Source organism: Chelonia mydas, chromosome 1 (genome assembly GCF_015237465.2).
Source record: "Chelonia mydas isolate rCheMyd1 chromosome 1, rCheMyd1.pri.v2, whole genome shotgun sequence".
NCBI lineage: Eukaryota > Metazoa > Chordata > Testudines > Cheloniidae > Chelonia > Chelonia mydas.
The window spans coordinates 189,500,590-189,514,546 of NC_057849.1; the positions used below are offsets into that span (position 1 = coordinate 189,500,590).

The 13,957-nt window shown below is 41.2% G+C and overlaps 1 protein-coding gene across 1 annotated transcript in view; it reads right to left on the minus strand.

The window, feature by feature from the left end:
• LOC114018946 overlaps window positions 1-13,957 on the minus strand; it is a 46,139-nt gene that overhangs the window by 8,673 nt on the left and 23,509 nt on the right. Inside the window, exons 2-3 of the mRNA XM_037907481.2 lie at window positions 12,113-12,487; window positions 10,821-10,939 (exon numbers count right to left, since the gene is read on the minus strand). Of these exons, the coding sequence (XP_037763409.1) occupies window positions 10,821-10,939; window positions 12,113-12,487 (494 nt within the window). The remainder of the gene's footprint in view (window positions 1-10,820; window positions 10,940-12,112; window positions 12,488-13,957) is intronic.

The window sequence follows — 13,957 nt, forward strand, 5'->3', positions numbered from 1 at the left end:
AATTGGAATTAAACCTAAGTTAATTGTATCCAGTTTGCAAATTGACTAAAGACTGGGAGTGGATGGTCATTACACAAAGTAAAACTATTTCCCCATGTTTATTCCTCCCCTCGCGCCCCCCCCCCCCCCAGCTGTTCCTCAGACGTTCTTGTCAACTGCTGGAAATGGCCCACCTTGATTATCGCTACAAAAGGTTTTTTTCTCCCCGCTCTCCTGCTGGTAATAGCTCACCTTACCTGATCACTCTCATTACAGTGTGTATGGTAACACCCATTGTTTCATGTTCTCTGTGTATATAAATCTCCCCACTGTATTTTCCACTGAATGCATCCGATGAAGTGAGCTGTAGCTCACGAAAGCTTATGCTCAAATAAATTTGTTAGTCTCTAAGGTGCCACAAGTTCTCCTTTTCTTTTTTCAAATACAGTTGAATTTTCTTCAAATTTTGCAAATTCTTTCTCTGTTTTCAGGGTCAATATGGCAATTTTCAGGTCAAGAACACATTTCAAGCCAAAGTTCTCGGAGTGCTAAAAGAGGCCTATAAAATGGAAGCTAGATGAAACTTTAATTATGGAGAAGCTGCTGCTTCTTCAAAACACAGACACAACTATAGAGACCAAAATAAATCAAATAGAACAATAACACAGTATGATCCTAATCATTGACGCTGCTTGGGTCATTTGAAATGGTTGTGTTATCAGATAATTCAGAAGCAACAGTGCAGGAGAGACTAGCAGCTCAGAAGAGGAGGGGTAAGTTGTGAGGATTTTAAATAATGTGGATTCTACTGTAGTTAGTTATAACTTCACCAGTCACACACAACATAGGATTTCTCTCCACCCACCCTCCCCCATCAATGCTAGTTATTTTCTTCATATCTTTCCATCTGCCAGGGAAAATGCACTGCAGGTCTTTAAAATACCTTACACTAGGTGAAAGACAAAAGGAAAAGTAGCCATTTGTAATAATATCTGATTCATTTCTTCAACCCCTTATGAGGCTGATCGGGCCCTATAACACCCCAGGCAAGACTCAACATCTCTGATGTCAATAGTCTGACAAAAATAAACCATCAGATAATACCAAGTGTTACTTTGAGCCTAAAATAGAAGACACATGATCTTTCACAATCAGGGGCAATTGTCAGGTGGGAGTTTTTCTTGTTTACATGTTGACATAGACTGTGTGTGATCCTTTATAGGCCATGGCATGACAGTGAGTCACACAGGAAATTAAACTACGTATGTCTTTACGCGACAAGCCATTGCTCAAATTTAATTAGGTAGGATTACAAATCGATAATAGGCTTCATTAGCATAATGTTATTCCCATGAAAGTATGTGCTGGGATTATGAATTTAAATCGTTTCTCCAAAGAACACACAGATTTCATTCATCAAAGCAACAGCAATTTTCACTTCAAGAAACATTTCTGATTTACATAATGATTCTCAACTCATGATGCAAGATTTATAAATCATATGGTCAATCTAAAAGATGCCCTCTATTCAAATTATGAAGCCTCTGTGACTAGAGACCCATTATTCTGAATGGAGAGGCCATAAAAATATCAGTACCTCTGACTTAAAATTGATTTATTAGGTAATAATGTTTCAAGTGGAACTTGGTACTCCATTTATCAAAAATGTCTGTCTGTAGTTGGGTTTCACACTGGATATTAATGTTCCTGAGGCTATGGATGTGTGTTTCCTCTTCAGTTTGTAAAGGGTGGCATGGGGCAGTGTGCTGTCAGAGAAGCAGAATCCTGATCGGGATGGGTTTTCCCTGATTATGGGTCCTATAAAGGCAGCCAAACAGTAGCCAGCAGCACAGGAGCCAGCAAACAGAACTGTAAATGGGGGAGTTTGTACAGGGAGTTTGGGGAGGGGCATATGTGGAGTTTTTGGTTTTCGTTTTCCTTGACAGGAGGTTAGGCAGGAAGGCCATGATAGTCGTCAGTGGTAGTGACCCAAGGAATGGAAGAAGCAATGAAAATGACTGGATGTAGAAGCTGTGGGTTGTTGTACATGATCCTGGAGTGGGTACCTGAAAAGAGCTTTGTATGGAGTACCACCTGATAGAGCTGATGGAAGAAAAGATCCAAGGCTTGGGGAGACAGGTGGAAAGTGTGGTGGAATTTTGAAGGGGATTCAAGCAGATGATGAGGGAAGGAAGAAGCGCTGAAGGGAAAAGTCAAGACTGGCAGATGCAAGCTGGACTGAAGAACTCTGAGGGGAGATTGCTGGGTGAGGAAAGTGGCTAGTGGAAGCATATGATGAGAACCAAGCAGAGGAAAAGACCAGCTAGTGAAGGAGAAATAGAGCTCAGGAATAGCTTTGCTGAGTTGGAAAATGAAGAAGGGGACCAGCAGGCAGTAACTGAAGGTGGAAGGGCCAGGAAAAAGAGAACAGCTAGTCCTGTAAGAGAGGAAGAGCCAATGGAGATATGCAGAGTTCAGAGCCCCAGGAGGATTCAGAATAACTCTTGAAAGATTGAAAGGGAGAATTTAAAAAACAAGATGATTTGAAGCCAGAAAGAACAGAAGGAAGGTTGGAGAATCACACTGTCACCGAGAAAAGGTAAGTCTAAGTTATTGGTGACTCCCTACTAAGAACAACAGACAGACCTGTCCCTAGAGCTGATCCAGAGAGCAGAAGGGCGTGATGTCTGCCATGAGCTAAGATAGGGATATGGACCTGAGGCTGAAGAGGATCCTAATAGGAGCAGGAAAGAATCCACTGATTGTCCTTCATGTGGGACAAATGATAATGCTAGATTCTGACTAGAACGTATCAAGGGAGACTGTCAGGCTGGGGAAGACACTTAAGGAAATGGAGGCTCAGGTGATCCTCAGTGGGATTCTACCCATCCCTAGAGGAGGAGAATGAAGGTCTGATGATCAACATATGGCTCAGGCAGTGGTGCTATAAGGAGGGATTTGGGATGTTGGACATTGGGAGACATTCATGGGGAGGGGACTGTTTGTATGGAATGGACTGCATCTGCATAGGGAAGGAAATAGATGTCTGGAGTGGAGGTTGACATAATTGATTAAAAGAGCTTTAAACCAGGAATTTTGGGGGAGACAGCCGGGAGGCACTCAGTAATCTCCACACCTGATTCTATCATTGAGTGGGAGGAAAATCAAGTAAGAAAAGATACAGCAATGCGTTATACCAATAAAATAAAAACCAGCAGGATCTTATTAAAGGGGAAAAGGCAAAATGCCACATTTATTGTGAATACAGAAAGAATCATAGTAAGCAGTTAGTTATAGCTATAACATTCCATTCAATTTCATATTTATTCACACATTCATTCATACACACACACACACAGGTTCTGCAAGGTTGTTATCATAGTTACCAGCCTTAGAGTTGCTCATGCCAAGCCACTGGCCAGGTGGCCTGGACATGAGGAGGGAGCAGGGCCTTGTCAGACGCTCATCTGATGCTCCTGGAAGTTGGTTTGCAGAATCAGACCCCAAAGTTCTCACTTTCTAGAGTCCATTTTTATAGGAATTTCTTCCTATGCCAGTCTATGGGAATTGCTTCATCGTGCTGTTGCTGAATCAATCAGCAGATGGCACATTCCTGACAGCTCCGTGCTTGTTCTTTGGTTCTCTCATTCTTGAGGCTGTTGGGTGGATTCCAGTCTGCCCTCCGGGGGTCCTCTGGTTATTTCCACTTGACGCCTCCTTCAGCCGATGGACACTGGATTCTTAGGCTGGCACCTCCCTGATCATTCAGTTATTATCTACACCAAGCATCCATCCACATACATCCTCTATCTCGATTTTAATCACAATTGTTAACAAAGCGAGATGAATACAACAAAAGGGCGGGGAGCGATAGATGGATAAGAGTCTGGGTCAAAATCACTTTGGGGAAGAAAGCTACTAGAGGTTCCCTGCGGGTATTGCTTGGGGTATTCTACAGACCGCCAGAATCCGATTCAGATGTAGATAGAGACGTCTTTAATGTTTTTGTAATGAAAAAAATAGTACTCAGAATTGTGCAATTATAGAAGACTTTTTAATTTCACAGCTATAGATTGGAGGACAAGCACTACTAATAATGGTAGGGCCCAGGTTTTCCTGGATGTGACAGCCAACAGATTTCTTCACTCAATCAATGAACCAACAAAAGGTGATGCCATTTTAGATTTGGTATTGGTGAGTAGCGAGGACCTCCTAGAACAACTGGTCATAGGAGCAACCTTGGTTCGAGTGATCATGAGCTAGGGAAGTGGACTGGACTGAAGAACTCAAGGATCTGAATGTGACGGAGGCTTGGAATTAGTTTCTGAAACTTTGACTTAAAGTATCTGAAGCCTCCATCCCAAGCACGGGGAAAAATGCATAGGGAAGGGTGGCAGACCAAGCTGAACAGTATCTCACACTGTTGTATTAAGAGAAAGCAGAATGAAATGTGAGGAATGGAAGATGGGCTGGCTCAGCAAGAAAAGCTACCTCTTGGAGGTCAAAAAGTGTAGGGACAAAGTGAGAACTGCCAAAAGCCAAGCAGAGTTGGACCTTGCAAAGGAAAGTAAAACCAATAGTAAGAGGTCCTATAGCCATATAGATAAAAAGAAAACAAGGAAAGAAGTGGGATGCTAAACACTGAGAATGGGGTGGAAATTAAAGATAATCTAGACGTTGCCCAACACCTAAACAAATACTTTACCTCAGTTTTTAATAAGGCAAATGAAGAGCTGAGGGGTAGTGGCAGGGTGTTCAATGGGAACAAAGATATGGAAGTAGAAATTATCACATTCAAGATGGAACTCAAATTTGCCTTAATGTGTCTAAATCGGGGACCCAGATAATCTCCATCCAAGAATATTCAAGGAAGTGGCACACGAAATTGCAAGCCCAATAGCAAGGATTTTTAATGAATCTGTAAGCTCAGGGGTCGTACCCTATGAATGGAGCATTGCTAATCTTGTTGCTATTTTTAGAAAGGACAGGTGGGGGAAGTGATCCAGGCCTGTAAGTTTGACCTCAATTGTATGTGTCATAAATATAAAGGGAAGGGTAAACACCTTTAAAATGCTTCCTGGCCAGAGGAAAAACCCTTTCACCTGTAAAGGGTTAAGAAGCTAAAATAACCTCGCTGGCACCTGACCAAAATAACTAATGAGGAGACAAGATATTTTCAAAGCTGGAGGGGGGGAGAAACAAAGGCTCTCTCTGTCTGTGTGATGCTTTTGCCGGGAACAGAAAGGAATGGAGTCTTAAAACTTAGTAAATCTAGCTAGATATGCGTTAGATTCTGTTTTGTTTAAATGGCTGAGAAAATAAGCTGTGCTGAATGGAACGTATATTCCTGTTTTTGTGTCTTTTTGTAACTTAAGGTTTTGCCTAGAGGGATTCTCTAGGTTTTGAATCTGATTACCCTGTAAGGTATTTACCATCCTGATTTTACAGAGGTGATTCTTTTACTTCTATTAAAATTCTTCTTTTAAGAACCTGATTGCTTTTTTCATTGTTCTTGAGATCCAAGGGTTTGGGTCCGTGGTCACCTATGCAAATTGGTCAGGATTTTTATCAAGCCTTACCCAGGAAAGGGGGCGTAGGGTTTGGAAGGATTTTGGGGGGAAAGACATTTCCAAGCGGGGTCTTTCCCTGTTATATATATTTGTTAGAGGCTTGGTTGTGGCAGCAAAAAAGTCCAAGGGCAAAAGGTAAAATAGTTTGTACCCTGGGGAAGTTTTAACCTAAGCTGGTAAAAATAAGCTTACGGGGTTTTCATGCAGGTCCCCACATCTGTATCCTAGAGTTCAGAGTGGGGAAGGAAACTTGACAGTATGTAAGGTCTTGGAACAAATTTTGAAAGAGAAAATAGTTAAGGACATAGAGGTAAATGTTAATTGGGATAAAATACAACATGGTTTTACAAAAGGTAGATCATGAGATCTTGCCTGATCTTGTTTGAGAAGCTGGTGGGTTTTTGTTTTTGTTTTGGTTTTTTTTAGGCAAAGGATGTGCAGTAAATCTAATCTACCTGGATTTCAGTAAGGCACTTCATACAGTTCCACATGGAAAATTATTAGTTAAATTGGAGAAGATGGGGATTAATATGAGAATTGAAAGGTGGATAAGGAACTGATTAAAGGGGAGACTACAATGGGTCATACTGAAAAGTGAACTGTCAGGCTGGAGGGAGATTACTAGTGGAGATCCTCATAGACTGGTCTTGAGACCAATTTTATTTAACATTCTTATTAATGACCCTGGCACAAAAAGTGGGAGTGTGCTAATAAAATCTGTGGATGACACAAAGTTGGGAGGTATTGCCAATATGGAGGTGGACCGGAATATCCCACAAGATGATCTGGATGACTTTGAAAACTGGAGTAATAGAATTGGGATGAAATTTAATAATGCAAAGTGCAAGGTCATGCACTTAGAGACAAGTCACCAATTTATAGCAAAAATTGGTGACTTATCAGTCAGCAGAGACTGAGGAGGAGAAAGACCTGGGTGTATTGATTGATCACAGGATGACTGAGTCGCCAATGTGATATGGCCGTGAAAAAAGCTAATGCAGTCCTAGGATGCATCAGCAAGATATCTCCAGTAGAGACAGAAGTGTTAGTGCCCTTATATGAGGCACTGGTGAGACTGCATCTGGAATACTGTCTGCAATTCTGGTCTCCCATGTTTAAGACAGATGAATTCAAATTGGAACAGATGCAGAGAACGGCTATTAACATGATCCAAGGAATGCAAAACCTACCTTCTGAGAGGGGACTCAGAGTTTGGCTTGTTTAGCCAAACTAAAAGAAGGCTGAGGAGAGATATAACTGCTCTCTATAAATACATCAGAGGGATAAAAACTTAAATAACTCCACTCCTTCCCTGGTAAAGTGACAGCGTGGATACAAGAACGGCTATAAACTGGCCATCGACAAGTTTAGGCTTGAAATTACATGAAGGTTTCTAACAATCAGAGAAGTGAATTTCTGAAACAGCCTTCCAAGGGGAGCAGTGAGGGCAAAGAAACTAATTGGCTTATGGAGGGGATGGTATGATGGGACTGCCTACAATGGCATGTAGCTGATCTTTTACTGCTAGCACTGAATATTGCCAATGGCTGGTGATGGGACACTAGATGGGGAGGGCTCTGTGTTTCTACAGAGAATTATTTCCCAGGTGTCTGGCTGGTGGGACTTGCCCACATGCTCGTGGTCTAACTGATCGCCATATTTGGGATCAGAAAGGAATCCCCCACTGCTCAGGTCAGATTGGCAGAGACCCTGTGGGGTTTTCACCTTCCTCTGCAGCCTGGGTCATGGGTCACTTGTAGGTTTAAACTAGCGTAAATGGTGGATTCTCTGCAACTTGAAGTCTTCAGATCATGATTTGAGAACTTCATTAACTCAGCCAGAGGTTATGGATCTATTACAGGAGTGGGTGGGTGAGAGTCTGTGGCCTGCAACGTGCAGGAAGTCAGAGTAGATAATCACGATGGCCCCTTCTGGCCTTAAAGCCTATAAGTCTATGCATCTCAGAATGAAATATAATACACTAGCAGAAAATATAAATAAAAGCATATTATAGAACTCTTGAGTCTCACTGTCCTGAAGTTCCTTTGAGTGAGTAAATTCTGTGCTTTAGGTAGTGAACAAGAATTCTGCACCACAGACTGTACTTGGTTCGTCTTGTTTGACACGTATATTTTAATGTCACTTATTTCTCATGTACTTTGTGCATGTAAAAAAAATTTAGTAATAAGACTTCATTATGGCAATGATTCTTAAATCTGTGAGGAGTGGAGTAAGATGGCTGGGTTGTTGTGAGACTTAGGGATTGAAGGAGTCCTGCAATTAAACTGGTAAGTTTCTCCTGCATAATGTAATATAGAGAGGATCTACTTCGCTCCTACTCGACGACAAAGCCAACTTAAGGCTACACAGATTTGTAAATCATGTTCTGTACCCAAAAGCAGCTGAAATGAAACCCAAATACCCAGTGTCTAATGTAAAACACAAGCTGTATGACAGTATTCCTGCCAGCATGCCTTTCTGAAGGCTTGCGCAAAGAGACTGCCTGATACTGATACCGAAAAGGGGTGGGTCAGGGAAGAATGGGTTCCAAGGCCGAATCTGTCTATAGGAGCTTGTTCTCAGTGTGATCTAAATGATAATAGATAATACTATTAGGAGTACATCTGTATATGTAAGCAAAGGGCTGATTGATTAGCTATTTATTAAAAGTCCAGTGTTTCTGGTGCTTATAATCATCCATAACATCCTCTAGAAGCATTTAATGTGTTCTAGATGACTAGAAGCATGAGACACTTTTGTCTGTAACATGCTTATAACATCTATCATTAAAGCTTTATAAACTATTTATTAAATGTACCCTTAATATAAAGTGCAACCATTACTTGGATTGCAGTAGCAGCCATAATGTGCTAGGCACTTTCCAAACACAGGTGAAGAGACAGTCCTTGACCAAAAGTGCCTTTGATTGGAGGCTTTAAAATTGCTTTACACACACTAATTTTCTCTGATGGGGAAAGAGCAGAACTACCTGCTGTTGTTGCTATCTTGCCAGAGGAGAGAAACTTAATTTTTAATTTCTAGCTAGGGTTCAGAAGAGTGGACGACTACACTGTCTCCGTAATTCAGATCTGAGTTTGTTGTTAGTCCCTGTGCAGTTTAGACCAGAACTTTGATTTCTGGGAGGATCATCAAAGCTGCAGCCTCTTCCCCTTCCTTCGTCTGGATCTTTTTGTTTCAGTAATTACAACTTTTCAAGCTGATATGCAACTCAGTAGATACAAGGAACGGGGAAAATATTTCCAGTGTAATCTGGTACAAAAGACTAAAAATGTTACTAAGTAAACATTTACTCTCCCAAATGGTTGTAGGTGCAGGGTGGGGTTTTTTTTTCTAATCATATCTGGTAACTTTGGGAGTTACTGGTGGCAAAGTAATAAACTTCAAAGAAAAAGTAATCTCCTAAAATGCTTTAAGATATAAACAAAGAACAATCAGACTGAAATAATGCAATGAGGGCAATAGACTGATCTAAAGAAGAAAAAGGACCTGGAATGACAAGGCTTGCAGCTTCTAATTCCTAATGGGAAACACAGTCCGATGTTGCAGTTCAAATAAACCCTCCAAAGTTTGGAAGGTTATTGCAATTTACTGGAGATGCTTGGATTTGGTTTTTTGACAAGAAAATTTTCTTGTGGAATTTCTATTTCCTACTTCAGCCTATTTGCTATAGTCCATAGGAGAAGTTTTTGTTGTAGTAGTATGCTATTTGTTTCTGTTCTTATGCCCCAGACTTCTTGTGAGACCTTGGTCAAATCACTAAGGGTATCCCTACGCTGCAGCTGGAGGAGTGATTGCAGCACATGTAGACACACCTGAGCTATCTTTAAGCTAGCTAGTTCAAGTCCAAGAGCAGTGAAACTGTGGTGGCATGGTCTACAGCATGAGCTGTACTAGCCCACCCAAGACCCTGGCTGTGTACTCTGGCAGTGGCGACTAGCCTGTGCTTTAGTCCAGTGATTCTCAAAGCCAGTCTGCCGCTTGGAAAGCCCCTGGCGGGCCGGCCCGGTTTGTTTACCTGCCGCGTCCGCAGGTTGGGCCGATCGCGGCTCCCACTGGCCGCAGTTCGCCACTCCAGGCCAATGGGGGCTGCGGGAAGCGGCGTGAGCCCTATTGGCCTGGAGCGGCGAACTGCAGCCAGTGGGAGCCGCGATCGGCCCAACCTGCGGACGCGGCAGGTGAACAAACCGGGCCGGCCCGCCAGGGGCTTTCCCTGCACAAGCGGCGGACTGGCTTTGAGAACCACTGCTTTAGTCCACACTGCCACAGCTTCATTGCTATTGGTGTCCAAGCTAGCTGGATTAAAACTAGCTCTGGTATGGCTACAGAGGCTGCAGTCACACCTCTGATGGAGTGACTTTAGCCTCTCTGTGACTCCATTCCCCACCTGTACAATGGGGATAATAGTACTTCCCTACCTCACAGCGGCGTTGTGAGGATAAATACATTGTGAGAGCCTCAATACTGCAGGAATGGGGGCCAAATGAGATAGCTAGGTGGAGCTTCATATTTAGTTCCCTGCTGTATTGCAGGTTTTTCTCCTGTTGCGTTTACTTTGAGTTCAGGTTTGTATACCCCAAATCCCTGCATTTCACCTTGGTTTTGGGCCCAAACCATGAAAAGCCCCAGTGTGCTGCAGGGTAGTTTGACTTGAAATGATAACTTGGTCTCTAGTTCTTTGGAAAGCTAATCCAAAATCAGGTTTCAGAGTAACAGCCGTGTTAGTCTGTATTGGCAAAAAGAAAAGGAGTACTTGTGGCACCTTAGAGACTAACCAATTTATTTGAGCATAAGCTTTCGTGAGCTACAGCATGAGCATCTGATGAAGTGAGCTGTAGCTCACGAAAGCTTATGCTCAAATAAATTGGTTAGTCTCTAAGGTGCCACAAGTATTCCTTTTCTTAATCCAAAATCAGTGGCTTGCTGTGAACGTGTTGCACAATTTTAGTGCAGGCTTTCAAGAATGAAATTGTCTTTGGTAAACTAATAGAGTTCTTTAAAATCTCAAAAGGGAAAGATTCATGTGAAGAGTTGCCCATTCTCTGGTCCTGTCTGCACACCTAGATACCTGAATGGTGAGTGCATTAGACATGTCCGAATAGATACTCCTTCCTGATGGCTCTACTCCATGACCTTGGACAAGTCAGTTATCGTTTTGTAGTCCTGTCAAAACGGAGTACAAACACGACCTCACTGTATACAAAATGCTGCTGTGTCACTCTGAGAAATCTACTCATTAAATGGTGTGCTTACCTGTACATAAATTATGGTAGTCATGATGATCACAAATGTACAGGCTGCCAGGGTCCCCAAGCATATGACAAATTTAGTTTCTGATGGCTTGCAGGAATCTTGCAATGTATCTTCTATTCCTAAGCATAAAATATTACAATTTAAAATAAAACCTGGTTCTGCAGCAAATACTCTCTACTCAGGTTTCATTAAGCTTTTCATAAAAATGTAGACTTTAAAAAAAAACCCAAAAACCCAACACGCACTTTAAGAGAAATGTTTTGTTGTTTTTGCAGAGTCAAAACACAGGGACTCCAAAAGGGCTTTTGGAAAACAAAATGTCAAGCCATTTGCAAGTTAGTATACAAAAATGTTTCCCTGTCTAAAAACAGGGTCTAGAAACTAGAAACCAGCTGCAAATATATGACTGCATTGGGACTGTAGTTTTAATCTTAAAAACCATGAACATTATTTTAATATTTAATGTCTGACACAAAGCCAATAGTTCATAGATTGTGGGTTTTGATAGTGTGACTTTAAGAGCATCTTGTTCTATAGTATATAATCCATACTTTATTGAAATGAATAACCATTTATAAATACACCATTCAGCCCTAGATGGTATAAATAAACCTATGACTTTATGTATGAAAGCATCAGTTATCTGCTACAGCACATAGGTGTGGCATTTGAAAATGGGGTTGTGTCCAAAATGCAAATTTAGTGACTTAAGCCAAAGGAGAAACTTTTTAACTGGAATACTGAGGATGTGATATTTACATAGCACCCGATTTGTGCTAGGTCCTTAAGTAGCAGTAAGGTTCTTATATTCTGTAGGCTAGTCACTAGAGGGCAGTACTGTAGCAAAACAGCAGTAATGCGTGGTAGCGTGGGGAAACTTGTGAATTGGTGATGTCCCTGGTACAGTATACTAGTTCTGTGAATAAACCTAGAATTTCAGTCTCCAGAGCTGCTGTTGCAGCATTTTGCATTAGTATTAAAGTGTGTGTGGGGGGGGTGTTTTTCCAGACTATGGGGGAAAAAATGCCTGCATCTAAGGATAAAGACTGCTCATTACATTTAAACTTAAGTAGGGACAGTAGTTGCTATTTAAGAAGTCACCATTTGCCAACAAATATCATAAAATGGTTTCTCATGCTACAGTTTCTCTCTGTAGAACATAACAGCCTGGTGTCCGTTGGCAATACTGGTATGATAACAGTGACTGAAGTATGGTCTTGTACCTTTAAGACTAACACAATTTAGCTGAAGATCAAGGAAAAGTTTCAAAATGAGGCTTAGCAAAATCCTACCACAGATGTACGTTCCATTGCTACTTCCTTCTAGATACGGAGGTGGTATCAGGCGTGCCACCTTGCAGGTGTACAGACCAATGTCCCGTGGTTGAAAATTGTTCACTTCTAAGAAGACTACACCTTTTAGAAGATTGCCTGTGAGCTTGTACTTTCCATCATCCCTTGACAACGAAGCACTTTGGTTTAAAGGCAACATCTTTGAAGACACAGTTATTTTCTTCACGGAATCATTAAAAAGCAGCAGTTGAATATTCCAGTATACTTCAATTTCAGCCTCTGATAGAAACTGGAAGTCAAATATACAATCAAGAAGTGCAGATGTGCCATATTTAATAGAGGCTACGGCGGGATATTGCTTTACTGTGATATAGGCTGTAAAATAAAAGCACAAATCATCTATTAGTCCATGTTCCTTTCTTATCTCGCAGATCTTCAGCTACTGCTTCCAAATTAGTCCTAAATTTTCACACTTGCTTTAAGATTCATCTGCCTCCAAATGTAATTAGGCACTAATCTGGCTGTTTGATAGATTAAAAATAGCCTTAATTAGAAGGCTGTGTGTTCTCTCATGGGGCTGTTACATGAGTATTCCTGATTATATCACAGCAGGAGCACTGCTTTTTCAATGTTTGCTTTAAGAAATCCCTCATCAAAAGGGGAGATGATGTAAAAGGGTAATTAGAAATTAGTATAGCTCCTGTTCTGGAGAGAGGGGTCTGGAATTTTAGTTCCTAATTCACACAGTGTTGTTGTTTTTTCTAAATATATAAACATTTTGTTCAGGTTTCCTCAAGCAAGTTTTTCATCTTTTAAAAAATTGTCTTTTTAAGGACGTGGGAACATCCATGTTGTGTGAAAGCCCCATAGCAGTGCCCAATTGTTGTACTTCATCTAACAGTCTGTTTCTGCAAACCCAAAGCTGAGAAGTGCTTACACACACACAAGTAATAATACCTGGCTCTTATATCCTGCTTTCCATCTAGAGATCTCAAAGCATGTAACAGAGGAACTCAGTGTTCTTATCCCCATTTTATAGATGGTGAAATATAAGACAGGGAGGTGAAGTGACTGACTTGTCCAAGATCATCCAGCAGAAGAGCTGGGAATAGAACCTATGTCTCCTCAGTCCTAGTCTGGTGCTCTATCTACAAGGCCCCACTGTCTTCCCTATTGATGATGATTGGGCAATATTGTTCATTGTGAGCAATCCTGTAGAGCTCGGCACTAATACTGTGGAGACGCACTTTACATATGCATATCACTGATGTAACAATTGGATTGTTAAATGCTGGATATTTTCTGGTTAGAAAGTTGAAATATTGGATCAGGTTGGACAACCATGAGCCAAGGGAGCACTTTTGTGGAGAGAAGAGGATTGATGCCTTCTTTCAGACCGTAGAGTTCCTAAAATACTAGGGAAGCTGCTGTGATTCAAAACAATTTAGGGGCCTAGTTGTTTCCTCAAAAAGTTGAGTTAGCTTCATGCCCAACTTAACATGTAGCAGCATTAATGTGTATGTATCTACATAGATATTCAAATGTCCATAACTTGAGTTTCCAAAGCTTAACAAGGTTGGCTTTTCAAAAAGGGGTAAGTGATTTAGTAGCAAATTCCACTGAAAGTCAATGGGACTTGTGCAGCTAAATTACTCAAATGTTTTTTCAAAAGTTCAGTTTGGATTCAGCTTTTTCACATGCTATCGCCACAACTACCTAAAGTGCATCATTTTTTTTTCTTATTTCTTGAGGAAGTTTTGACAAGTTCACAAATCCTTGCCATGTAAATACGAAAAACAAAACAATCCTTAGAACTGTTATCTTCTGTTTAAAGAGATATTATAC